The sequence below is a fragment of the Arvicanthis niloticus genome, chromosome 5 (assembly GCF_011762505.2).
Source record: "Arvicanthis niloticus isolate mArvNil1 chromosome 5, mArvNil1.pat.X, whole genome shotgun sequence".
Taxonomy (NCBI): domain Eukaryota; kingdom Metazoa; phylum Chordata; class Mammalia; order Rodentia; family Muridae; genus Arvicanthis; species Arvicanthis niloticus.
This window is the reverse complement of record NC_047662.1, coordinates 91,684,205-91,711,440: the sequence shown is the minus strand read 5'-3', so window position 1 is coordinate 91,711,440 and position 27,236 is coordinate 91,684,205. Positions and strand designations below refer to the sequence as shown.

General features: G+C 44.7%; 1 protein-coding gene across 4 annotated transcripts in view; it reads right to left on the bottom strand.

The window, feature by feature from the left end:
- Abca1 (ATP binding cassette subfamily A member 1) overlaps positions 1 to 27,236 on the bottom strand; it is a 119,300-nt gene that overhangs the window by 81,254 nt on the left and 10,810 nt on the right. For all 4 annotated transcript variants that reach the window (XR_013110673.1, XM_076934966.1, XM_076934965.1 and 1 more), the window contains 4 exons: positions 22,847 to 23,012; positions 12,103 to 12,196; positions 8,532 to 8,673; positions 7,252 to 7,370 (listed from right to left, as the gene is read on the bottom strand). Coding sequence is in view for 3 of the 4 variants with exons in the window: in XM_076934966.1 (XP_076791081.1) it covers positions 7,252 to 7,370; positions 8,532 to 8,673; positions 12,103 to 12,196; positions 22,847 to 22,912 (421 nt within the window). In the remaining variant the exon portion in view is untranslated. The remainder of the gene's footprint in view (positions 1 to 7,251; positions 7,371 to 8,531; positions 8,674 to 12,102; positions 12,197 to 22,846; positions 23,013 to 27,236) is intronic.

Here is a 27,236-nt window from a genome sequence, read left to right as displayed (position 1 = left end):
CAGACCTGGGGAAAAAGTCCCCTGTGCCTGTTACATAAGGAGCTTGGACGTGAAGCCTAGAAGGGAAGGAAACCTGGCAGAAGCTCTCTTATCCTTCTTCATCCCTGCCTGTCTGTATGTGTGTAGGGACCTCATAAGTGTCCAGGGCAGCTCTCTCTAGGATGTAACAGCGACAAAGTATGAAAGACTGAAATTCCAGTCTTGCCATCTGTGACCAACTGTGGTTTCTCAGGCAAGGTACTTAGCCTCTCTGAATTTCATGTGCACCAAGAGAAATGGCCTGCCTCCCATAACTGCAAACACAGTGAGCCAAAGAAGAGATCTGACACTTACTGTGTATCAGGTCGGTATGGGAAGGCCTTGTTCCTATTGGCTCATTTTGTTGCTGTCCCATCCCTAAGGAGGTGCTAGTATTATCCCATCTTGAAGAAACTGATGCACAGGAGTGTTACATAGTTAGGCATGGGTACAGCTGATCGACCACAGAAGCAGGACTTGAACCCAGCTTTGGTGACTGTCCAGTTCAGGGGATATTTAAAAGTTGTTCATTGTTCATCAATGCTTGTCCTCAAATCCCTGCCTCAGCCAGCTTCCTTGACCTATCACCACAACCACCCTGCCTCTTAGAGCTAATGTCTTTGTGACTTTCAAGGATTAATGCAGAATCAAAGATCCTTATCAGGAGTTGTCAGTATCAACAGACAGGGAAAATGGCATGGCCGTTTTCCCTAATTGAAAAACCCACATGGCTTGCAGGTGGAAATGCACAGATACCTGGGTCCAAGCCACAATGGAAAGACCAAACAAGCTTTGTATTTTGAATACCTGAAAATGGTAGATACGCCATTGCCTCAACATGACACCTAGCTAAAGAGACAGAGACAAGCAGATGTAACTCAGCATGTACAACACTGCCCTGGATCTCCTCCAGTCTCAACCTCAACAACCTGGGGACATATCCAGTCCAGTGCCCAAGATTCGCCCTGGTTCTTTCTCGGAAAAGTTTTCAGGAGCTTCAGGGCTTCTGCACCCTGGAGAAAAAGTATCTGTAAAGCCCCTGAACCAGAGATGGGGCAGGAGGAGGGGCTGTGAATTGTCACCACAGTCTGCACTGATGGAAGAGGAAGAGGACATAGGCTGCAGCAGACAAGCATGTTGGGTGGACAGTGCCCGACTTGAAAGAGCACAGCTCTTATGGTCACTCCCATGGGCAGGTACAGCTTTGAGGCCATGCCTCAGCCGCCCCAGCTGCCTTTCCTTACCCAAACACAAAGGACCAGAAAACAGTCTTCTGCAGCCCCCAATGTACCTTCTGGACTTCTGAACATAAAGTGTATCAGTGTGGCTGTCACTTTGGGACAGAGCCAGACACCTAGAGAGCAAAGACCTAAGAGCTAGGATCTTAGCCGAGTCCCATGCACACAAGAGATGAGCTATCTGGCATCCAGCCACACCACAGAACTGATAGCCCTCGCCACACCGCTTGGGTCATGTCATAGCTGTAAAGAATGCAGAACTTCTACAGGACCCACACCAACCAAACAGAGGGATTGTCCCTAGATCAGCGTAAGTAATGTGAGCCTACAGGAGCCCCTGGAGGACTCACTAGACAAGGGCTTAGCTAACTGTTAAGAAGTGGTGTGTGTGTGAGAGAGACAGAGAGACAGAGAGAGAGAGAGAGAGAGAGAGAGAGAGAGAGAGAGAGAGAGAGAGAGAGACAGAGAGACAGAGAGACAGAGAGACAGAGAGACAGAGAGAGAGAATGTCTTAGACTGTGAGGATGCTCTACCCTGCGAAGGCCAGAATCCTCAGTCCCAGCATAGATAAGCACTTTCCAACTTCATGCCCAGTAGGGAGCCCTGAAGACACACTAAGTTGCATCCATGGTGAATGGGACAAGGAGCAGACACTGCGAGGAGAAGGTAGATCCCTGAGCAGACAAGCTCAGCAGGAAGCAGCCATGAGCTGAGCTGGTCACTGCTTATCACTAAGCAGAGCATCTTAAGTAGCTGGCAGGGAGCAAGCAGTGGGGAGCACGGCCAACAGCAACAGGCCAGCCACCATGTTCTCTGACCGTGGGTGACAAGCCACTAGGAAGGACTGCTTTGAGGCTCCTCCTCGCCCAGCCCAGGGGAAAATGCCACAGTCTCCAAGACCAGGGCCCAGAGAAGTAGATGTGGTAAGCCAAAGAACAGGGACAGAGAGGTGGCTTTGGGGGGGATGGCCCTCCCTAATGGACAGGGGCATCCTCCCCAGCCCTAGTGCCTGGAACTCATGCAGTGCTTGCTGTCTTTAAGAACAATTGTTTTAAAAAAGAACCTAACCTTTTCAGATTTTAAAAATACATATCTGTGAGTAAACACATTCTTAAGCCCCGCTCGGGGGCCCTCAAAGCGCTCCATGAGAGTGAGCATGGACCTCTGAAGTACATGTTATTCCTGTGAACTCAGATTAGCATATCCAGTGAAACTGTGGGAGGTAAATTTTGTGACATTTTGTGAAATTTGCGAAGTCTGGGAAATGAGTGTGAATCTGGAGCCTTTGGGAACCTGGTTTACACAAGGGAAGTGGCTCTATGGTTGCCCGCACTTACTCTGCTGCTGTCCAGAGCACTTTCACTTGACTTGACAATACTACGTGAGGAGAAAGGGCAGGCATGAGACTTGCTTTCACTAAATTCTCGAAAGATGTTCTCAGGGTTTCCATGCAGTGCGATCACGTTGCTGTGCAAAGCACAATCACCATCATGGCCTCTCCATGCCCTAAAGAGGCTTCGGCCTGGTGGGTAACACAAACCACCACTGCCTCACAGGTGTCCCCACCCAAGGACCAAGCCAGACTCTAAGATGAAGCATCATCGAGTCGTTTAACCGGATCTCAAAAGTTAGACAATGAAACTTAAGGCCCAGAAAAACAGTGAACAAATTGTCAAAGGCAGAACACCGTGGAACATGAGGGGAGTGAGTATTTCTGACTTACTGTGTGTCACCCACGTGCTCACGCTCATTGCTGGAACCCCATAGGAAGCACCTCACCGAATGCTTAATGACCCACAAGGAAGTTTGTGTCCAAATTTCTGATAAGCAGAGGGCCAGGAGGAATCAAGAGTTCACCAAAGATCGCAGTTCATGAGAGCAGGAACCTAAGTGTGTTGCCAAATCAGTTTTGACACAGCCTCAAGTCTCTCCTACGCCACTGTTTGCCAACCTTCAGTCACTGACCAACTGCTCTCCAGAATTTCACCACAGCTGCATGAAACACTACTTTCCTTAACTTCATCTTTTCCTTCTTAATATCCATTTAATCGATAAGGCACATTTTGACGTGAGTCAGAATTAAAAGTTGTCATTTGTGTCCTGTCAGAAATCACCTCCTATATCACACAAAACTCAAAGCATTGGCCTGGAAAGTTTAGATGTCACAGGGCCACAATCTAGACATGCCACCTTTTCTGTGGTTTCTGAGAATTTAGCTGATGCTTATACTGCCTTTGAGGTGTGAGCATGATAGGAAAGGGAAAATGCTTCCCCACACTAACTCCCCAAACTAACTTAGCCACCATTCAACCTACTGGTAACACTCTGGCTTAGAGGGCGAAAACCATTAAAGTGACTCAAAGGTTCCAGCAATAAGAAAACTGGGCAAGCCACATCTGTAAGGCTTCACCCTCAGTTGTCCCCTCAGGATGATCCAGTGATAAATAGAGGAGTTATCCATGGCTTAATTTTTGAAGCTGAACTATTACTGAATCAGTACAAGATGGTTCTTTCTAGAAACTTGAATTGGGAAGCCAGGGTTGACAGTGCTTCATTCTCAGGATGTTACTCCCATGACAATATAAACTGAAAGTGGAGGTGACACCACTTTCAGTATCAGATTCCCTCTAGGAAGAACCCCTCAACCCCGAGTCTTAGCACCTGCGAGAGCATGGTTGGCATATGGCTGAATAACTCAGGCAGCCAGTGCATGAAGCCACACACAGACTAAACAGCCGCTAAACAAAACAATGCTGTAGCTCATGAAACCTTGAGACAAGAGTGTTTGAGTAGAATCCTGTGTCTACAGAGTTCCTGGGGCAAGTCCAACGGTATTAGCAGAGCTAAAGAACAAGGTGAATTCTCCAAATGGATCTCAAAGCAGGACCCAGTGGACCACATAGGCAAGTAGCTTTCTAAGATCCTAAGAAGCACTGCCCAAAGGAGTAGGTAGCCAATACCAGTCTCAAACTTTGTTCTCATGGTGATCAGTATCTGAACTAGCAAGAGTCCCTGAACCCCTAGATGACAGGACACAACACGTAGCAGCTGTAGAATCATAGTAGAATCAGAATCTGAACTGGCTGGAAGTGGATAAGGTGGCAGAGGGGATTTAACGGTGTAAATCAGAAGAGATAGATAAATTCCGCTTAGCTCAAAAAGCCAGAGGTACAGTAGGGAAAAGAGAAGTCACTTGCAGTTCTATGTATTCATGAGATCTGCAGTTTGAGTTGGTTATACACGGACCATGAGTCAACAGGATGACAAGAATATCTAAAGTCTCATGCAATCTCAAACCTGTGAACAGAAATAAAGCACACAGACAGGCAAAAGTCCCTTTCTCCACTCTGCTAGAATACTTTTGTAATTTCTGGTAAACTTCTGGAATGACATAAACACACTAAGAGGCAGAAGTTGGAAAGGAAAGCATTGCGTAAGAAGGGCCGGAGGACATTTAGACTGGAAAACATAAAAGACTCCAGAAACAGACACAAAAAATTGATCCTGGATTTTTGAAGAACACGGAATCAGACTAATTCTCTAGGAGGTGGTGGCAAATACTACCTGACAGTTTGGGCTATCACCCAGCATGAGCTTCCTCATGAGAGGATGCTCCGGGGTCAACAATGACACGCCCAGCTCCAAGTCGGACTTATGGGGTGTTTTTCAAAATCAGCAAAAGGTTACCACTTCCTAGAGAAGGAGGCAGCATTTTTTCATGCTTCCTCTACAACTTTGGCCTGACTTTCTGTGGCAAGATAAACAAAGAAAAAAAACTAGAAAGTCAAGGACCAGCTGGGCCTGGAGATGTAGCTCAGTGGTTGAGTCCTCACTAGGCAGGACAGAGGCAGTTGGAACAGAACTAGCTGCAGGGCAAAGGGGGCACTGAAAACTGGGAGAGGGTTCCCTTCTGCAGGGCTGGGCACACCCAGCCATTTCTTTCCTCCATCCTTCTTAATGACTCCAATTGGTCAGAGGAGAAAAGCACCCTACCCTCTAGGGCAGCCTCCACTAAGAACTGGAAATTCTGCTGGTCCATTTTGTCAGCCCCACAAATTAAGAGGCAGCAGAAGAAGGTCAGATGGTCAGAAATGAAGCAATGCCACGAAGATAGCACTGGCTTCTGTTAATAAAGTATCTATTATGTGCCAGCCCTGTGTCAGACTTTGCACCTTAGGAATTATCATGTTAATGATATAATAATATCTCGTTATACTATACATAATAATGTGATATTATTATAATTAATTCAGGAAATTATGTCTCAGAAACATTGAATGTTTTGTCTGAGATGTCCAGATTGAAAAATAATTGTATCTAGGCTATAGACATGCCCTCTTCTGGCCTCATGCATACTAGGAACACACATAGTGTATGCATAACCATGCAGGCAAAATATTTATACATAAAACAAAATAGATAGGTCAAAAATAATCTTTTAGAAAAACAATCATGGCTCATATTCATTAAATGTTACTTGAGTGTCAAATACTGTTTTGACCCTGGATGGCTCTCTTACTGTACCCATTTTCAATACGAAGAGATAACCCCTAAGGGACCGGGTAACTTATTCTCAAAGTCACATGGTGATACACACCAACACTTTTTGTCTGTGCTACCCCATTTCCTGGTGATAGAAGAAATAACTCGGTTCTTCTGCTGCATGACAACATGACAGGGGCCCTCCACTACAGAAAAGCCTGGCCTTGAACAGAGTTCTCCAGGGGAAGGAAACAGCACCAAATAATCTGGCTGCGCAGCTGGGAACAGTCCAGCTTCGAGCTCCTCACAGGCGACACAGGAACCAGAGCATGACCACACTTCTGTACTGAAGTCACACCTCATCTGACATGGAGTCATGGAGTCCACCACTGCCTCTTATTAAGACCTGTGTGTGCGTGTGCATGTGCGTGTGCGTGTGTGTTAGGAGGCTTGTGCATGTCAGTGCAGTGCCCCCCTTGGAGGCCAGAAGAGGACACCAGACTCCCTGGAGCTGGAGTTTCAGGCAAGGTGGGTCCTTTGGGAAAGCACCAAGCACTGGTCATTTCTCAGCTCTCCAGCCCCCTTGAAATGCCTTTTCTCCCGCCCAAGCAAAGCAAGATCTCACCAATCCCCGTAAACACTAGCACTTGACACCATTGCTTCTCTCGCAAACTGGGACAGAGGCCTGTCAGCAAAGGCTGGTCCAGTCCATTCCCTCCTAAAATGCCAAACTGGGTAAAAAGACCTTCCTGGAGCAGTGGCCACTGTTGGCCCATAGTGAGAGGAGGACTTCCTCACGGGTGTAGTTTGAACAGCAGCACTTTCTGAAGGCTTGCTGATCACTTCTCAATCTTCACTGTGCACACCATCCGTGCCTATACCAGGGAACATCGAGCGCTGCGCTTCCCCCGCTGGCAGGCTACTGCCCAGGGGACTGCCACAATCTCTGCAGCCAAAGTCGTGGTCAGCAAACTGTATATTCCCCAGATACTTCCTCAGTGGCGCGCCAGGAACTAACTAACTGCCTCGCTATTTAGCAAATCTAAGGTAAAGATTTCAGTTTCAAGATCAGAATTCAAATGCCTGTCAGGCTTCTCCAAATGGCTAGTTCTGAGGAAGAAGGATGAGTTTCCTTTTAGAAATAAGTGCCTAACTTTTATTTTTGCCCGTATCAAATTAGAACTAAAACTGCTCTCACGTGCACAGAAATATCTCGTCTATAAATCTACCCATGTTAATCCTATGGGCAGCTCAAAAATGCCCTTGGCAGCAACCTGTACTCCAGCTGGCCTTAACGACAAGCCTGTGCCGTTCTGGCTGGCGTCTGCATCCCCAGTCACTGTCTGGGGCAACCAGCTTCTCTAGCTTTGTTTCCAATTCTTCCTTCAGAGAAGACCAACCATCTAGCCACTAAAGAAGAAACACACTCAGGAACAAGCCGGAGAGCAAGCCCTAGGACACATGGGCAGGGAAATGTCCTCTTCCAATGAATGAGTGGAAGGGTTTTGCTTACTTGAATTGGGATGATTGATCTGTCGTAATGTTCTCAGGACCTTGTGCATGTCCTTAACGCTGGTGTCTTTTTGGCTGTACAAAAGAAGCCTCTGAGCGTCAGAGAACAGGCGAGACACACTGTGAGGGGAACAAGAAGTAGAAAAGGTCTGGGTTAGGCCACCTGTCTCTCCCCATCCTGGCCTTTCCTATTCTAGTCATCATTCCATCCTCCAGACACACACACAGACACACAGACACACACACACACACAGACACGCACACACATACACACACACACACACACAGACACGCACACACAGACACAGACACACAAACACACACACACAGACACACACAAACAGACACACACACACAGACACACACACACAGACACACACACACAGACACACACACACAGACACATACACACACACACACACACATACACACACACACATACACACACACACGGAAGGCTATTGGCCATAAAAAGCCCAATGCCTATATCCCAAGATATGCCTAATGATTCATAAAACATTTTCATTTATTAAAAACATGAATTAAAACATATATAACACGAATGCATATACAGTAATGAATTTGCTCTTGGTTATATGCATCTGTATACTAACAGTCCAATATGTTTTTAATATTTTGGTTATGCAATGTGGCCCTGCCTGTCCCAACTGTGGCGCCATCTCCTGCCAGCAGCACATCCTACAGTCCCTGGTCCACAATAACTCTGTGACTCTGCACATCTGGGGAATCTTCAGCATCTCATCTGGAAGATGCATATTATATTCAGCATCCCAGCATTTGAGCTGGGAGCCAAGAACACAGACACTAAGAAAGCACCATCATGCTCTCAGTCAGCTCCCACTCAGGAACAGAAAGACCTGTCAACAGCGATGACACTGCAGTCATTTCAGGGGTCAGAGCAATGACCTGAAAGCAGAGAACAGGAGGACACTCCTGCCCTGAGCACTGAGCTGCTGGAGGACCCAGATTCTTCCTATGCCGTCACCCTGGCTCCTAGAGGTGGCCATTTCAGAGGAACAGTAGACAGTCTGAGTGAGTAGATCAGATGGAGCTTGCTGGGTCTCCTAGAGGCATTGACTCTGAGTAGACAGCTTTCAATGACATAATCACAATGACTCTTAAATCCCAGAGTCTTAAATCCTGGTGCCAATTCCCCCTTCATTCATTCATTTTGCAGATTTCTCATGCAAACCTCTCCAAGAAGGAAAGGATAAGTATTAACTGGCAAGTCCGGGAAAGAAAACCTGATCTGGTACTTACATGGACTTGTTAAAGTTTCCAACAACACCGGGAGCCTCGCCTGGAGTTGGATAACGGAAGCAAGGGTTATTGGCATTACAGATAATCCCCTGTACCCAGGGAAGGGTTCCTGCAGACGGCATGGCTTTATTTGGAAAGTGGCCTGTTGAAATTGAGAAGAAAACACAGAGAAGACATTAGACCTGTGAAGTGATTTCAACACAAGCCTCTCATATCTGTCTGTCTCATTCACCATGTCCTAGTAGACCTGCTTCCTCTGAAACAATTAGGAATCTGACATCAAGTAAAGGTGACCATGGTTCTATTTGACATCATCTGTAGATTCGGATTCATGCTACCAACCTCGGGAGTATAATACATGTGGTATATCGGACCATGGATACCAAGGGCTTGGCAAGCAGCAAGTGCTTGGTGCCCATTTGCTCAGTTCCTACCACAAGCCTCATCTCTAAGGGACACAGAAGGACCTGGGCAGTGACCTAATACAGCCACTTCACACTGCAGCTGATGAAGAACTCAGAGATGCTGGGGTAGAAACTTTATCTCCGGGATCCTAGCCCACACCTCTCCCTTCCAGCTGTAGCCTTCACCATTACCTCACTCTTCGCAGATTCCTCTTGTCCCTGCCTTCATCTGGCAAACACTTGTCAGCCTCACTTCCTCCAACAGCCCAAAGATTCACCAACAGCACCTCAAAAGCATGCTCAATTGAGATAGAAGTCAACTGCCAAACCATCTCGGTTTTTCTGTCCCTCTCTCACTCATCGATAAAATGAGGCCCCCTCCATCAGGCCACTCCTCACCCTTTCTCCCTACATTTCATAGTTTCTTACAAGCAATGCCTGGCATGTCTGGGTGAGGTCAAAGCCTTCAAAAGCACCGGTAGGTTTGTAGCAAGAATCTACAAATATGGCGTATAGGAATCAAGATGAATGTTGCGTTGCGTCAGGGGTTGTTATCCCAGGGGCCTGTTCATGTTGAGACAAAAAGGTATTGGCTCCAGCTCTCATCATATGCTCAGTGTTATCTGAAGATCTGGCAAACATTAAGAACCATGGATCCAGGAAATGACTTGCTCGTATCGCCACAGATTTTGGAGACAAACCAATGGAGATTTATACCTCTGTCCCTGCCATGTGCGCGGCACAGTCAAGCCAATCTCCAGCACTTTATGTTTTCTCGCCTGCAAAATGCCGATCACCATGCAAGTGGTGTTGCACGAGCTCTTCTCAGTAAAGCAGCATGTGATTCTATTTGTATTTTTGTGAGACAAAGTTTCACTCTGTAGCCCAGGCTGGCTTAGAAGGCCAAGCACTTTTACAGAGGGCCCAGTACAAGGTAAACACTCATGAATCCTCCAACTAGAACTTCTGAGGCATCGTGTCGTGCGGCATCATGTGCGGCACCACTGTGTAGTGTGGCATTATGTAGGGGGTCATTGTGTAGTGTTATCCCCTTGCTATTGTCCATAGGGAACAGAACACTCTTTCCATCTCACAACTCCCACCTTCCTCCAAAGACAGTTTCTCGTCATCCTCTTGTTTTTAAGTAAATATGCTAATAGAGACTCCCCAAAACTAAACCAAAGGCTGAGATGCACCTCACTTTATAGGTCAGTACTGGGAACCTTTCAATCGTTTAGAACTTCTATCCCTGTTCCAACCAGAGGCAACATGGAAGGGTGTGACAAGATCCGGTCCCCATGGGCAGTCTCTGTAGGGACTCTGGCCTGTTGAATGTTTACTCAGCTAATCTCTTTATCTCCCTGTTAACAGTTCAAGGAAAACCAAACAAGGCCCCTTAACTAATGAGCTGCTGTCCCTTATTCAGTAGAGATTTATATAACCCAACCAAGTACTCCAAGGACCACAGGATTCTCCTCTTTTCAAATTGTAGAGATACTAGCCCTAAGGACAGGAGAGTGCAAGTCAGCGGCAGAGACGGTAAAGACATTTCAATCTTTCCTTCCACTAGGCAGGCAAAGACCCTTCCTTGCATGCTGCACTCAATCCTATGGGCAAACAGAAACAGCATGACCGTTAGACAGTGGGTGTCCAGGATGCCAGTCAAATAATGTAATGGACATCAAAGAGTCAGAGGACTCATGAGGACCTTGAGGACTCTGACCTGAACTACACAGATTTACAGAGAAAAATTTCACACTAGTCCTTTGTTCCCAGAGTAGGGGCATATATCAGCAAGCTTCACCTTAGCTTCCTCTCTGCTGTTCTGACGAAATCAGAAAGTCATGTTCAAGGGAATGTATCTGAGGCATCTGGGTGTAACCTGAATATATAAAATGTCTATTAGCAAACTAGTATGTAAGTGCCTGCCATTACATGCTATGTAAGAGATGGGATGGTGACCAAGAAACCATCAAAAGATAACTGTAGTCTCAGTGCTGTTTTGGAAGAACACAATCTTCTAAGCCCACGGGCCTGTTGGAACAGATGAGTGGTAAGAAAGTGTGTGGGACAGAAAGCTTTTGGTCCCAGCTAAAACTCCTACACAAATGCTAATTCTTTGGGCCTTTCTAACCTGTTGCTCCATCCATCCACTGAGCACAGCCAGACTGTAAAATGGTCATTCTGGCAACAACAGTGCAAATTAAGTTTTGCTGTTCTCGTTTATAGAGAAGCTAAAATCACTTGCTCATGGTGACACACAGTGTGTCATCATGAGCAAGTAGAGAATGCGGAAGACATGTAACTGTCTGTTTTTAAGCCACTACTGTATTTCAGTGCTCACAGTCAAGACTGTCTTCAAAGTACATGAGTGAGAGCCAGGTGGCTTGAACTTTATTCCACCTCTACTAGATTATGTATGTTTGGGCAAGTCATTGTAGGTGGGTGAGCTACCAAGAAATTAAAGCAAATGATAACAAAGTCTACTATACATGAATGTTGAGAACAAAATGAAATGTTATGTTAGTCAAACTGTTAGTTCCACACAAAGGCCGCATATGCTCTAAGAGCTGAGAAGGTGGCTCAGTGGTTAAGCCCACAAAGTGCTCTGGCAGAGGATCTGAGTTGGGTTCCTAGAACTCACATCAGAAGGCTCACAACTACCTATAACTCCATCTCCAGGGGCTCTGACACCACTGGTCTTCTCAGGACCTACTCATGTGCATATACTCCCACACAGACATATATGTGTACTTTCTTTAAAAAGTATGTGTTCCAATACATGTTCTATGGTTTTTAACCATGGGATTAAAAGACAATGCAAGCAAAAGGATCACAAGAGGAAACCAGATACTGGCATTTGAAACATTACCATAGGGTGATTTTTTTTTAAACATTACTTTATGACTTTAAGGCTATTTTATTATCATGATTTAAAAATATGTAAGATTATTATCATCACTGTCATCTTTTAACTGGAACTACAAATATCTCCAGAGTTCATGCCCTAACAACAACAACAAAAAAGTAAAGGCCAAAATTTCTGTTCCAAGTATTTGTGGTATTTTTCTGAAGTCAGAATCTTTGGAAAGGTTCAGTTGAGGGTACATTCACTCTGGATTTCGCTGACCATCACTGAGTCACAGGTGTGGTCCACAGATACTTACACTCGTGTTGTTCGTAGGGTGGGTAGTTCAGGCGAACAGCGATCAGGATCAGGAAGATAACGAGAGGCCAGACCACTTCCAGTATCAGCTGACACTGAACAGAAAATAAGACACAATAGTGTGACTTTTAAACGATAACATGGTAACCAACTACTACTGGACTATGAGAAACCCACAGAGGAATTCAGCACTTGACTGACTTCTGGTGCTTCTGACTTCCTTCAGTCTCCAAGCTTTAACTGCTTGGAGAAATGACTTCAGCCTGCTTCTTCAGGCTCCCTTCTACCCAGGCTTCAAGATTCAGCCCCGGTACTTTCTATCTGAGCTAGGAAGCCCTTCTCCTGTGCCTACACCCCCACAAACCTGAAAACTTCCTCTGTCACATCTCCCCAAGCACTAAAGATGATCTGCTTCCATCAACAGCTCCCACAGCATTCCTAACACCTATCTCAATGGGCACACATTTCACCGTAGAATACAGTCTTATAAACTAGGGTTTGCTGTGGTCTCTTGATATTCCCTTCCATGGGAAAAAAAAAAAAAATCAGAAGTCATCACCCTCTCTGAATAACTGGTACTTTGGAGTAGTAGGAGCATTTAGGTTTTTGTTTTGTTTTCGTTTTGGTTTTTGTTTGTTCAATTTTTTATCCTTGTTTGTTTTTTTTCTGAGTTTAAATAAGTAACTTTGAATTTTCTAAGAACTTTGGTATGGCTTCACATCAAGCTCATTTTTGAATCTTCGGGAAGGAACTGAAACAAGATGGCAGCTGTGAATGTTCCAGAACAAAAACATGAAGTTTTTATGCTTCCTTGTGTTCTTTTAACTTTTCCATAATGAACCCTTACTACCACAAACTATAAAGAATAGTTTACACAAAGAGCACATTAAGATAGAAAACAGCAAGGACCATGGAAGAAAAGACAAATCTGTATGTCTGTAAATAACCCCAAAGAAGCAGCAAAAACCTCTACGTTTGCAAACATCCAGCCTCTTCTCTTTTCCTTCATAGAAAATGTATTTCCTACTCCTTTGGGAGAGGGTGATGGACATGGATTGCAAATCATGACACCATACAACTTTTATTGTCCATTACACCTCTGTAAATTGGGCAGGGACTGGGGTGGGAGCAAGGGCGGGGGTGGAGGCTGACTTTCTACCAGAGAACACAGCCTGGATTCCTTGAACACTGAAAATAACTTCTCTACCAGTAAGACCAGAGCCCTTCCTCCAAGATCCAGGTATGCTGTGCCTTTATCAGCACATGGCACAAGGTCTGTGTTTACCTACGAGCTTCTCCCCTCTGTTACTACGATCTCAGTAAGTCTGCAACATGGTTAAGGGCTAAACATGACATGGTAAGCATGTATTGGGTAAGAGAGGGAATTGAAGTTTTCAAAATCAGAAAGATGGAAACAAACATCAGTCGATCCCTCTGGAAAAGAAGATTGGCAATATGCATTCAAAAGCCACGTTTATCCCTCTGAGCAAGTGTAATCTTCCTGGGAAGTCTTCCGAAGGAGCAAAGCTTTAAAAAAAATCTGTATACATGGCTTGAAATGCCATAACTATAAAGTATTATAAACAACTTAAACTGTTACATTAGCATATATCTAATGGGCAATAATATACTACTTGGTCATTATAGCAACATTTATCAAACACAGCCATCACTAACCACGAACACAAGACACAGAACCCCATGCGTTCTAAGCCTGCATCTTTATAAAACCAGTCACACATATTACTAAGCATAGAAATAAAGCTTTTCATAATGGCATGGCTGTGATGAATTAAAGAATAATGAAGTCTGAAAAGTGTAAAATTAAGCAGAGAACATACAAAGAAGTCATTCCTCCTGAGGCTCTGAAGCCACTAGTTCAACTAACAGGATAAACAGGACTACCATTTCTGGAGAGCCCAATATGCACTGGGCTCATTTTACACCGTTAACTTCCTTCAAGGCTCAGAACATCACTGTGGGCGTGGAACCACTCTTCTTCCCGTTTTACACTGAAAAGTCTACTGCTTGAGGAAGAGCAAGCCACAGCCCCAGTCAGAAGCAGAGCCAAGAGCAGTGGCCAGTTGTACTTGATTCCAGAGGTCACATGAAATTCTAGTTGTCAATGACAGGCATCTCCAGTAGGAAACGATAAAATCTCCCTATACAGCATGGACTAAAAATGTCTACAGGTTCTACAGACATAAGATGTCACCCTGTAGACGGGTAACAGTTATAGCTACTATTGAACACCTACTGTACACTTAGTGATTTTGGGGCCTCTTGTCCCCAACAGTTAGTTCACAAAGGTTGCAATGATACTATTTTATAAGTGAAGAATGGAGGATCAGAAAAATTATGAGCCACTGGAACCCAAATCTTTATGCCTAAATCTGTGCAGTCACCAGGCTGCCTCTCACAGTGCTATGCTAGAGACATATACCTTCTACCTCATCACATATCAGACTCGGTAACGCAAGCCTTGTGTTCGGGACACCTCTGCAGCCCCACACTTAGGCCTACAAAGCGGCATGCGGCCCGCGTATGTTCATCCACTGAAAGAATGAACGGATCGTACCCACAGTTCTGGCAGCAAAGCACCAGAAGAAAATCTTATACGTCATCTTCAGGAGGTGAAGGCAGAATTTGTAACCAGATCAGAGAAGGAGATATGAAGTAAACTGACAGTGACAAGCATGATCGTCAATCAGCACAAAACACACACACACACATACTTCATATATGTCTTTTATAATCAGACATCCAAATTAGGACTATTACCGTGATACTCACTTTACATATGAGGAAACTGGGGCTGATTACTAAACTGCCCAAGGATATTGATGCACACAAAAACTTAGACTCAAAGCCAATCTAACTTAAGGGCCACTTCTCTTAGCCACTAAGCACACCAATTTCCTTTAACCCCTTCCCAACACTATGTAGAGCATGTAATTCCTGACCTTTCAAATCTACTGAGCTGAGCACTTAAATGTATGAATGAATGAATGAATGAATGAATGAAGACTCTGCACAGAACCTCCGCCTCCAAATCTGTTTTCGTCTCACACATCAAACCCACTCCCGAGCTCAGACCGTTCTATGTACTTCCACATCCCCGTCCCTCTAGAAACTAAACTTGAGTCCTCCAGGAATGCTACTCCAGATCCACTCATCCAAGTCAGGTTTCTCCTCATCTCTAACCTCACCATTTGTCCTAAGCATATGGGGTGAATAAAACAGCGTAGGGACAAAGATAGTGCGTGTGCCGTGAGACGCTCCTACTGAAAACTCTTGAAAGTCCTTTGTGGCTACACCAACTCTTTATCTTCCTACCATGTCGTGGCAGCGGTAGGGAATGTTGTTTTCAAGAAGTGACTGTCATCCAAGTCACAGCCACCCGAGGGAAGCCCAGAGCACATTGTGTATTCCCTTCTCCTAACTCTCCATCTCTAAGCTGAGGACCAGGAACAAGCACCCCTGCAGAAGGCCTTCTCAGCAAGACAACTTTGGCTTTGGGGAACAGCTGGTTGCTCATGATTCTACTACAAACTATATTGTGTTTGGCTGCAACACCCCTGCCCTCTACTTCTAGATCCCAGTAGCACAGGCACACTCAAGAGATTGAGACTGTGCCAAAGAGATGTCCCAGGATGGGAGAAGGGCCGTGCCCTCCATTGAGAGAAGCTGCTCTGAAGTACAAGGAACAAACGTTGCTTCCTGTAAACGTTTTATAACCAAGCATATAACCAAGCTTGGCAGCTCTGCCATCATCAGATGTGAGTCCATAAGCACCTAACCATTTTTGCGTTTTCGTTTAGGGCGGTGCCAAACTGCACACACTACAGATGTTCACTGTCCCCGTGGATAATCACATTTAACTTTTGTTCCTGGTTTGCAGAAGCTAATACACCACATCCCAGGCACTGCATGAGTGCACTTGGCTATCCAGCCTAAGGATATAGCAGTGGCAGTTTTACCTTCAAGATTTATCCTTATTACTTCAAGGTTGGGGTGGTTCGAGAGCTGTGTTTAAAGAACACAGGAAGATCAATGATATAAAATTTGGCCCTGGGAAAAGATCTTCTGAATAACAGTAGTCAAAAAACAAAACGAACAAAAAATATTGCATGTTTGAAAGATAAGGTGATTGTTTCTTACACTGAGCTAGAGATGCTGGAGTAGGAGGGAGCAGAGACAAAGAATCTCAGAGAACAGACACCAAGAACAGAGAGAGGAAACATGTTTTCTGTCTACAGCATGGCCGCTAACCTAAGAAACACGGCAGAATTAACCAAAACGGATTGAAAATGTGGGAAATTCATCAGAACCAACAGAAAGTCTTCTAAGAACAGTGTTGTACCTTTAATAATTAACTAAGTTGATACAACGTGGAGCAAATTCAAACCGTTAATGACAGCTACAACACTCATTTAATAAACAAACAAACAAAAACCTTAGATAATGGTTGAATATTTTCAAAAGCTAAAGGGAAGTTGGACAGATAACCAGTTCCCCAGACATCAGACTGCTCACCAAAGGAAGACTTGTGTGCTCTGTTAATACCCCGTAACCAACTCTATAGTTACTACCCACTGTCAGCTTGACTGGATTAAGAAGCATGGAGGAGCTGGGTGGCGGTGGCATACACCTTTAACCTAGCACGTGGGAGGCAGAGGCAGGTGAATCTCTGTGTGAAACCCTATCTTGAAACCCCCACCAAAATAAGGAGGAAATTAATGAGGCACACCTTTGAGTGTACTTGAGAGGATATTCCTAAAAGTTCTGACTGAGCAAGGAAGAGACCAACTCTAAACATGGGCATCATCACCCCAGGGACTGGGGTTCCAAACTGAACAAAAAGGAGGAAAGACATTCGTCCCTTGCAGCTCCCTGATGCAGAGGTTATGTGACCAGCCATCTCACATTCTCTGACACTTTCCTTGTTGTGACAGGCTGTCCCTTCAAACTGCAAGCTTGAAAATAAACCACTCCTTCTGTAAGCCACCTCTTGTCAGGTGTTTGAAGAGCTGCTCAGCAATGAGAAACGTTACATAGCAACCAACACTTGCCAACTCACCAAATGAAAGACTCAAGATTTCCCTACATGAACAGGGTTTTATAAATGTCTCAAAAGTAAGTAGGAAAGGAATCACTGTTTTACAAAGTACACAGGCATGGTGTGATATGAAAATATAGATTTAACTTGATCTGTCCCTAATGCCACAGACTTCATCATACATCCAAAACCCAAAAGTGAAATCTTAAAGCCAAATCAGTTCAAAGCCAGGGGGAAGGTCAGTTCATAAGCCACACTTATCCCATGGAACTCTAAAGCCCCAGGCAAAATCACTCAGAACCCTCATCATGACTGCTCCAACTGGTCCCATCTTTTGGAAGGACATCTGGCCACACACTTCAAGGGCCATGTCACTTTGGCCCAGGATTCCTACTCCTGAGATCCTGGACTAAGGGACCAACACAAGGTAAGAAAAGGCTGTGCACATAAAACCCTCAGAAGATTTCATTTGAAACAGCAAACACTAGGTGCAAACTAAGTGTTGTCAATAGGGTTTGAGCTTACAGACCTGCGCTGTCGGCTTCATATACAGCTCTCTGAGATGCCAACGACATTATTCCACGATAGACTGACAGCCAGAAGACCCCACACCTCTCTTACTAACTTACCAATGATGTGTTCTTCATCTGTGAAACAGATTTCACCGAATTATTGTGAAAATGAAGGCATAGTAGCAGATATAAAAGTACTTTTAAAGCACTCAAGTGCAGCCACACATCAAGACTCATCACTATAAAGATTATTTACAAATATGAGAATTACAAGCCATGCTAAGGAGCACAGTACATCAGTTGCTGTGTGTGTACAGAATCACAAATGCTTCCTGGTGTTCCCACCACTCCAGTTACCTCAGTATCAAGACCCAGAGGATGAGCTGTATTAGCCAGCTGTGCCCACCCGAAGGGCTCCTTTCAGATATAAAATTAAACTCAACTATTTGCCCTTAACTGGAGGATCGATCCCTCCAACTCAGCTCCAGCCACTCTTCGTTCATCGAGCCAATGCCCCTGGTTTCTCTGAGGTCTGAGCCCCTGACCTTGGCATGCTAACACCACCGCTACCATGCTTGAATGCCATGAAGTACCTACTCGTGCCTGACTACCACAGTTCACTGCTTTACTCCTAACACTTCTGGATGTTGTAATGATATTTTTACTTGTGTGCTGATAACATTTTACATCCTCTCCCCTCTATAAACTCTATGCTCCACTGAGGACAGAAACAGAGCCTGTCTGGTGTATCACTATATACCTGGCACAATCCCCCACAAGTAATGGATACTCAGCAAACATTTGTCTAAGTGAAACAACAAACAGGGGCTTGTTCTAGCTTTCTTCATCTCTAGAAGAGGAAAGCAAAGCTCTGGAGAACACAGAGGCACAGCGCTGGCCAGGCTGGGATGAGAACTATGACTGAGATTACTGAGTTGGGACTAAAGACAAGAAGAAATGTCCCTGGAATCGGGAACAGGAAAGGGAAGTGGAGTACCCACATACTGTGACTGTCTCTAACTATTCAGGAAACAGGAGTCCTAATTGTTTTCACGTTCATTCCAGACTGTCCTAACAGCAGTCCTTCAATTTACTTAAGAGTTAGAATTTGCTGTTTCTTTTAAAGGCAAAGATGAAAAAGTCCATTTGGTCACCTCACGCTGTCTCTTCTGTTTCATGGAGACCTTGGCCTCTGGATCAAGCCCAAAGCCAGAGGGAGATCCTGATATCCTAAAGTCCACCCCCTTTCCTGTCCCAAATGCTGTTTGCATAGAATAACTACTGCCCACACACAAGCTGGCTGGTACTTTGGACCCAAACTGAGCTTTGGACCCTTTTGCAACTCAATTCAATGTATTCTTTGCCCAAGAGAAACACTGGAAAACTAACTCTGATTGATGGACCCCATGAGTCTGCACAATGAAAGAACACAGAGGGTCCATAACAGTCATCTGCAAACAAGGACACAAGAGCACTGTCGCCTTTAGCTGGCGTTCCTCAGCTCCAAGTGTTTGCATATTCTTTCTAGTTCTCCTAGATGCTCCAAGACCTTCAAATAACAGACCAGCGACACAGTCACCATTCATCAGGCAAATTCTTATTATACAGGTCATAAGTACCAGGTTCTGTCGTAGGCTCTGGGCCATGGGTACAGATGCACTCAGGACCAAGGGCTCATGCAACGAATGTCCAAGCAAATGGTTATCAAGGGGTTTCAAACTTTCCCCCCTTCATAATGGGCTTATGAGTTAAGAAAGTGCCACCAAAGGCTCACACAAGTCCCCATCCCTAAAAACACATAACCAGATGGATTAGACACTAGTGACACCTTCTCAGCAGTTGCTGAGGATAAAGCAAAGCCAACTTTGAGAGGCCCAGCCTATAAGATGTCAGTAGATAGGTTCTGCCGTTACTTCAGAAGTGAGTCTGTGTCTGCCAGAGAGCCGCAGCTCCAACAACTGAACAAGGGGCAGGCCAGGTCTTGGAGCACCTGTACTGCTCATGAAGTATCTGTGACTGGAAATCAACTCCATTTCTTTCTGATTTCTCAAAATGGATTTACTTTAGCAATCAGGAAGGGAGATGACTCAGACAAGCTGGTGAGCCGTGATGTATCCTACCAAGGCCACCTGTGCCCAAGGACAGTGTCCCGACTTCTCACCTCAACAAGAACTCTTCAGTAAATTCCATTGGACTAAACCTGCCTACCTCTCTAATCCTAATCATTTTAAACTCGTAAGCATAACCCAAATATGGCACTGAGCAAGACGCAGCAAGATCAAATCCAGTGAAGACTGGGGCAGAGGAGATGGCCCGTGTTCCAGGACAGTGTGCTCCTGACTCCTTCTTGCCTGGGCACAGGAACCCATACCCTGGCAGTTCCTCTTCCCTCAGGTTTGGCACTACTATATGGCTGCAAAAGATTGGGAAAGGGAGCATTGAGAACTGGAGTGAGCAGGGCTCGGCCTCTAGCCCCAGATCAGCTTCTTCTTGACTGATCTCATCTACCCTTTGTGCCTCCGTTTCCCCATCTGTAAAATCTGATATTTGGAGCAGGCTCCCTCGAGACCCACTTTTCACTGCTAAAGAGATGTTTCTGTGACTCATGAATGCACCCTCCAAAGCAGAGACTCCCCCACCAGGTAGGACACTGACATATGGAGGAAAATGTAACAGACTGAGGAATGTCAGGACCCAGGAACAATTGTGAGGTACAGGAGGTAGGTAAGAGGAAAGTCAGAATTGTCAAGGTTTTTCGATGGAGAATTTTTTTAAAATTATACCATTACAAGTGATGTGAGGCTGGGTATGGTGGAACACACCTGCAATCCTAGCACCAGGAAGGAGAAGCCAAAAGGATCAGGAGTTCAAAGGCAGTCTTAGCTATATGGTGAGTTCCAAGTCAGCCAGGGTACCTGAAGCCTGGTCTCAAAAGACCAATAACTAAATAGCAGTCTAATACAGTAGTTATTTGTTTAACATAGTCTAACACTGCTGGTGTCAGACTATCAGCAGTCAAACGCTAGCAGTGCAGACCTCTGGAAAACGCCTTAACCTCTCTCTACATCAAATTTATTATCTGTACCATAAGGAAAAACTACCTCATGGGGTTTAAGAACAATTAGTACAATAACCCACTTTGTCAGCTGTTTGGTTCAGTGGTAAAGCTCTGGTCTAGCCTGTGCAAGGCCCTGAGGTCAACCTACAGCAATTATAAAACCAAATATATAAATAACACATTATGTGCCTAGCTTATAGAAGCACATTCTAATTATCCTCTTTTATTTTAACATAGCAATGTGTATTATATTGTCATTATTGCTAAAGACAATGAGCACATAGATTCTAGTCATTGCTCTCTCTCACTAATGACCCTGAATTCAAGAATGCAAGTTCCTCATTTGTAACATTAAAAGCTAATCAAAAACACTTGTAAAACTGGAATCAATGTCTCTCTCTTTCTCTCTGTCCCTCCCCCATCTGTCTGTCTGTCTGTCTCTCTCTCTCCCTATCTGTCTGTCTGTCTGACAACCCCCTCCGTGTGTGTATGGGTGTGTGTGTGTGTTCCCATGAACATTCAAAGGATTATACCTGGGTTCTCCATGAAGATTTTAAACTTTCTGTGTTCCACTTCAATGATTATCTAAAAAAATTCTGCTATAGTTATCTGAATTTACTTACTTTAGCATAAATTGTGACACAAGCTGTCAAAGCTCAGATTTATATTAGTGTATGCAATTGTATGATCGTGACAGCCTACTGATGGGATTGAACAAAAGGAAAACCAAATGGTATTAATGAATGTTGCCCAGGTAGAAACACGGTTGAAGAACTAAATCATTAGCACAGAATAATATAGACTGGACAAATTCAAAATGGACAGCATTGTGTGCTCTGCCACCATATTTCACGTGGCAACTTATAATCTGGATTTCAGCTAAACAAAGTCAATTTTTCTTACTACACTTAAGATGATAATTTGAACTGCAATGTTTTTCTTCAGTTTTATTTGCGTTGACTTGTAAATCTGTATAGGACCTATGGTTTTCATCAGGATTTAAATATATTTTTACTTACATACTTAAGTCATTTTATAATAAAAACATCAATGAACGAAAGAGTACCTCAGTATGTTCTCTTATAGAAGATCTCCAAATACTATTCTACTTAGGGAAACACTAAATTAAACTCTCTTCAGGGTTCACTAAAGGTCTTTGACTTTCAGAAGATGAGTTTGGTTACAGACAAGTTGAACTTCATTAAGATAGCCAAGCACACGCCTTTAATCCCAGCACTTGGAAGGCAGAGGCAGGCAGATTTCTGAGTTCGAGGCCAGCCTGGTCTACAGAGTGAGTTCCAGGACAGCTAGGGCTACACAGAGAAACCCTGTCTCGAAAAACAAACAACAACAACAACAAAAAAAGCCAAATGGAGATGCAGGTTTGTGATCCAAGAAAAAGTGCAGGACAGGAAACAAGTTTAGAAGTGAGGTACCGAGACATGTAGCTAAGCTGAGAGGGCAGGATGAGAAGACTCAGAATGGTCAGAGATCAAGGCACCACATGGAAGGCTGACCTAAGCCTCAGGGAGCTCACCTGGCCCTAGAGCCTTCAGTCTTCCACAGAATAACAACATTCACCTCCGAAGTAATGGTGGGCCTGTGGGAGTACTCAAAGAAAGACTGGCCTGCATAGGAAGTGGGTGACTTAGATACCTCCAGGGAAATGACAAGTCTCTGCTACTATAATCTTCCAGGCTGTGGTCAAAGCTGAGGAAGGCTTAATGCTGAGACTGCCATCTCTAAGACCTACTTAGTATTTCACTTTACAGAAACACTGGGGCCTACAGAGAGTGCTTGTGGGTGGCTCCAAGTAGCTACCAGAAATTCAGTGAAAGGAGATACTGGGGTGATTGGGGGCTGTTTTCTGCCAGGTTGCAGAGGTCAGAACCCATGCCAGAAACTAGCACAAACCCAAGCTATTATTTCTGCCTGACTGATCACCTTCCCTCCATGGGATCACATCAGAGACACACAGTCCTGTGTCCACAAGTGCCAGACTCATTCAATAACCACCAGGTGAAAACCAAGAGCACACCCTTCCCTCCCCCTCCGATCCCCAGCCCAGCCCCACAGAGAAAGCAAGCAAGAACCCCACAGAGAAACCCGTGCTTACTGTTTGTCTTCTTCGAAACGTCAGATTCTTCCACAGCAGCAGCCTTAACTGTGTCCAAAAAGCCATGTTACCTCTGCCAGCACCCACAGCGACCTGCGTGTGTGGCTTGAGAGCCCTGGAGAAAGCAGCCAGAGCACAGAGCTGTGACTCTGTGGCTGGTCATTAACTGAAAGATAAAACAAGGAGAGAGAGAGAGAGCTGTCAATCACTGCTTCGAAGCCCTATACCGAAGAGAGTTGTGGCTCCAGCCCTCTCACCAGACACCTCTAACACCCTGGTGGCTTGTCAAAAGGTCATGAGTCCTGGACTGCCAACCCCCAGAATCTCTAGCAGAGACAGCTTCCGGGAGGCTCACTGGATGTAGGCTGGCAGCTCAATGCAATCAATGGTCGTCGTCATGTGAGCACCACGGAGGTGATCATTTAAGAATGAAAAATAAGTCTATGACAACGGATTTGAGAGAGTAACTTTCCCTGGCCAAAACAGGTCAGACCTGGCATCCTAGAGTCCCAGAGGCCTGCCTGCCTTCCCTATGAATATATGTATCCTACCAGGAACCATCAGCAGAATTTATAAATTCTCCCTTATCCCTGGAGTGACTTAGTGATATCCCCTAACACTGGCTACAGCGTTTTCATCTGGCCACAAAGCTGGGCCCTTCAAGTGATAATAAATGGCCTCATTAGCCAAGCAGTTTCCCCAGGTGGAAAGCTGAGGGTTGTCTTAGATGACTACGAGTAAGCACCGACGCAATGCCACGGACACCTGGCTCCCACGTGATATGGACAAAGCTTGTGCTGTGTCTCTGTAGAAAGAGAACAGTATCCCACAGAGAAGAGAGCCTGCCAAGGCCTGATCCCAGCAGGGCATCTGTGAACACGCAGGCTCCTACGGTTGGGACATATGGAGCACACTTCTGAACTTGCTCTACCTACACCTGAATACATGGCTGCTTCACTCCTCCACGGACGGATCTTGCAAAGGTCTCCCTGGGGGACCGTCCTCCATCCTAGAGATTTTTCATGAAGAGGTCACACAACAGTCTGTGTGTCCTCCTTACCCAGGGTCCTTCTTACCCACTATCCAGCTGTATTTATCCAATGCTGGCAAACTTCCAAAGACTTCAGCTAAAGCGAGCTAAGGAATAAGGGGAAACCGAAAAGTATCAGGAGGAAGAGAGACACACAGGTTATTATTAAATCAGGGACCAGGCAATGGTTGCTAGTCGAAAACCCTCAGCAGAAACCACTGCTATAAAATGACTCCTAGTGACCGTGGTGTCTAGTAGCCTTCTATTGTAGCTAGGTGGAATATCAGGGTAAAATGCTAAGAGACAAAACCAAAGCCTACACTCAAAACCCGTGATCTCGATCAATGCACAGGGGGGTGGGGGGTGTTCTAATAGGATTTTAGGTCCCTGTGATACCCTTTGTTACCTGATAAAAGAGAACTAAGATTAAAATTTTCTAGGAAAGAAGGAGATGAAAACAAAATCAACATGTCCAGAAAAATGTATGCCTTATAGTGATTAATTCTACCTCATTTATTAATGATAGAATAAATCGGAAACTCTATGATAGTTAAATCCTAAAGCCTTCTTCCTAATTGTTGCCCAGCAAACCCAGAAAGGGCGCAGATTACCCACAGTTCCTTACAGCAATAAGATGACTTAGGCCAATAGCAAGAGAAAGACCTAGCCAGTACCATTTGGCTTGCGGTTCCCTGTTGAGAGATGCCAACTGGACTCAGCACTGACAGGGAGGTGACCAAAAATGTTTTTAAGTGGCACTTAAAATATTAAAGAATTATTAACTGGGTTCCTCTCCAGTTAAAGCCACTCTCTAGGAATCACTTAGCTGATTTACAGGGTACAGAAATTTTCTCAGAGTCTATTGTAAAGTGGAGAAAAGGCTAGAATTACAATAAATGCACTGTAACAACAAAAGGGAAATTGAGTATTAGAGTGAACCCTGGTAGGTGCTAGCACCCAGATATCCAACTGTGATCCCAGGACAAGATTTATGGTCTCTGAGCAGAGATGTTCAGGGGAAATAAAGACAGAGCCCCACACAGCAATCATGAGATGAGAGAAGAGAACACAGCTCTGCAGAGTGCCCTTGGGATGAGAAAGAAAAACTTTTTGTTTGTTTGTTTGCTTGTTTTTTGAGGACACTTTCCTAGAAGTTGATGAGTTTCTGAGTCTCTGAAACCAGTTTTGGACTCCAGGCTCTCCAGGAACACAGCACAGATGTCCTGAGACTAGAGGAAAAGTTTTTCTGTGGCTATGAAAACACAAACATTACAGCCTGGCCCTCCTGGACACCTGCACGATTCTCACCCATACCTCCGTTTCTGAACACAGAAATCCATGCTGAGGGCAACTTTATGCACGTGAGGGGAAATGCCTGAGTCCTTCTACCCAGGAATCAAAAGACAATGGGACATTTCCACATCAGTTTTCCAAAGAAGTGAACAAACAAACCTCAAATGGCATGGGGCGGGGGTGGGGGGGAGTCCTGTGCCCTGGATTTCTCAATGTTTTGAAGTATGATGCACTTGCTCCTGCCCCTACATGAATTTCCAGGCACTGGCTGGAAGCAATCCCACTTCAGAATCTTCGTCAATCAAGAGCCCAATCTTGTCTTGATCCTACATGACTGGAGTAGCAATTCCAAAATGGCCTCCATGGTTCCAGGCTCGCCCCATTCACCTCCCTTCGACACAACAGCACCAGAACTATTTGATTCAAACCAAATATCTACATATGGTACTTGCCTACCCTTCACCAGCTTCCCACCACCCTGGATGGAGTCCTCACCAAGGTTTACTCAAATTCCCTGGTGGGCCTCCAGCAACTATCACTTCCTCCCTTGGCCAGACCTGGAGGACACACACACTAGGGACATGTTACACTCATGCTCTCCTATGCCTAGGACTACACTGTCCCATTCCTTTGTCCAGAACAACGCTTTCTCCAGAACTGTGCCTGCCTAATTCCTCCACAATTCTGGGCCTCCACAGAGTTGCTACTAGCTCAGGAATCCTTCCTGGTCACCTCTCTCCACCAATGTCTGAATGAGCAGATTTTCTGCAGTACTTTCCCTGCAAGGTCTGTCCTCTTCTGAGTTAAGACAGCAGTATTCCTGACCCTCCATCTCTGTAATCTCCCTCAAACAAATAAATCAGTACCAGCTTGTTGGGAGCACTTAGGGGATATGGCCTCAATTACATTTTTAAAAGATGGCCATGAAAAACAGGGTCTCAGAATTCAAGGTTGATGGCATTCTTGGGCCTGTGGTAACTGATTTCTCAAGCTTGATTAACTGGTTCAGGCAATTTGTCCCCAGGGAGGGAGTCCTGTGTTCAGTTGCTTCTACAGCAAGCTCAAGAGAGTCACTGCAAAGCTTCCCTGGTGACTCCTCAGGAATCCTGGGAAGCTTAAGTGAATCTCAGTCTACTTTGCATAAACATCAGATTTAGCCAAGGACCACATAGATCTCCCAAAAACCACTGGAATTGGCTCTCTGCCAAGCTTCATGCTCAAGTCCTTGGAGGCATCTCTCCGATTCTCAGTATTAGTCTCACTTATCAGTCTGGTAATTTCCACATCCCAACCTAGATTTGTGCAAGATAAATCTGGATGAAGTGACTGCTCTAATCTTCCACCAATTTGTTTAGCAATTTTTACTTCAAACACTGCCACTGGCATTTGGAAGTTTTTCCAGTCTACAGAAGATGAAAATCTGCTAAAACATAACCATCTTGAATATGCAAAGATGCTTACACTAGTACTTACAGGGAAATGCAACTTAAGAACACAGTGAGATATCATTACACACACTAAACCTAAACTTAAAAGCACGAGCAAGCGTGTGGAGTCATCCAATTCAATACACCGACTTCAGGAACAGAAGTTACAAGAGCCACTTTGCAAAAAATGTGATAGGTTCTTATAAAGTTACACATTTAGTTATAAAATGATCTGATCACCTCACCCCATTTTACCCAAAAGAAGTGGCAGCAAAAGCCCACACAAAGACATATGCAAATATTTATAGAGACCTTATACAGAAAAGCTAGTTGAAAACAACTGAATGTCCATCAACAAATGAATAAACAAAAGTAAAATATTACTGAACAATAAAAATGGAGCCAGCATTGACACATGCAACAACACACACAAATCTCAACAGCTGTATGCTTAGAGAAATAAAGCAGACGTGGAAGACAACTATATATAATATCTGAGTTGTACTAGGCACTATGAAAAAACTGAAACAGGAAAGACTGGAAACAGGCCACTAGTTGTCAAAGGTTACAGATAAAGAGAAGACAAGTCCACAAAGGAGCATGTACGGACTCAATATTGGGAAAGTGGTTAAAGTTACAC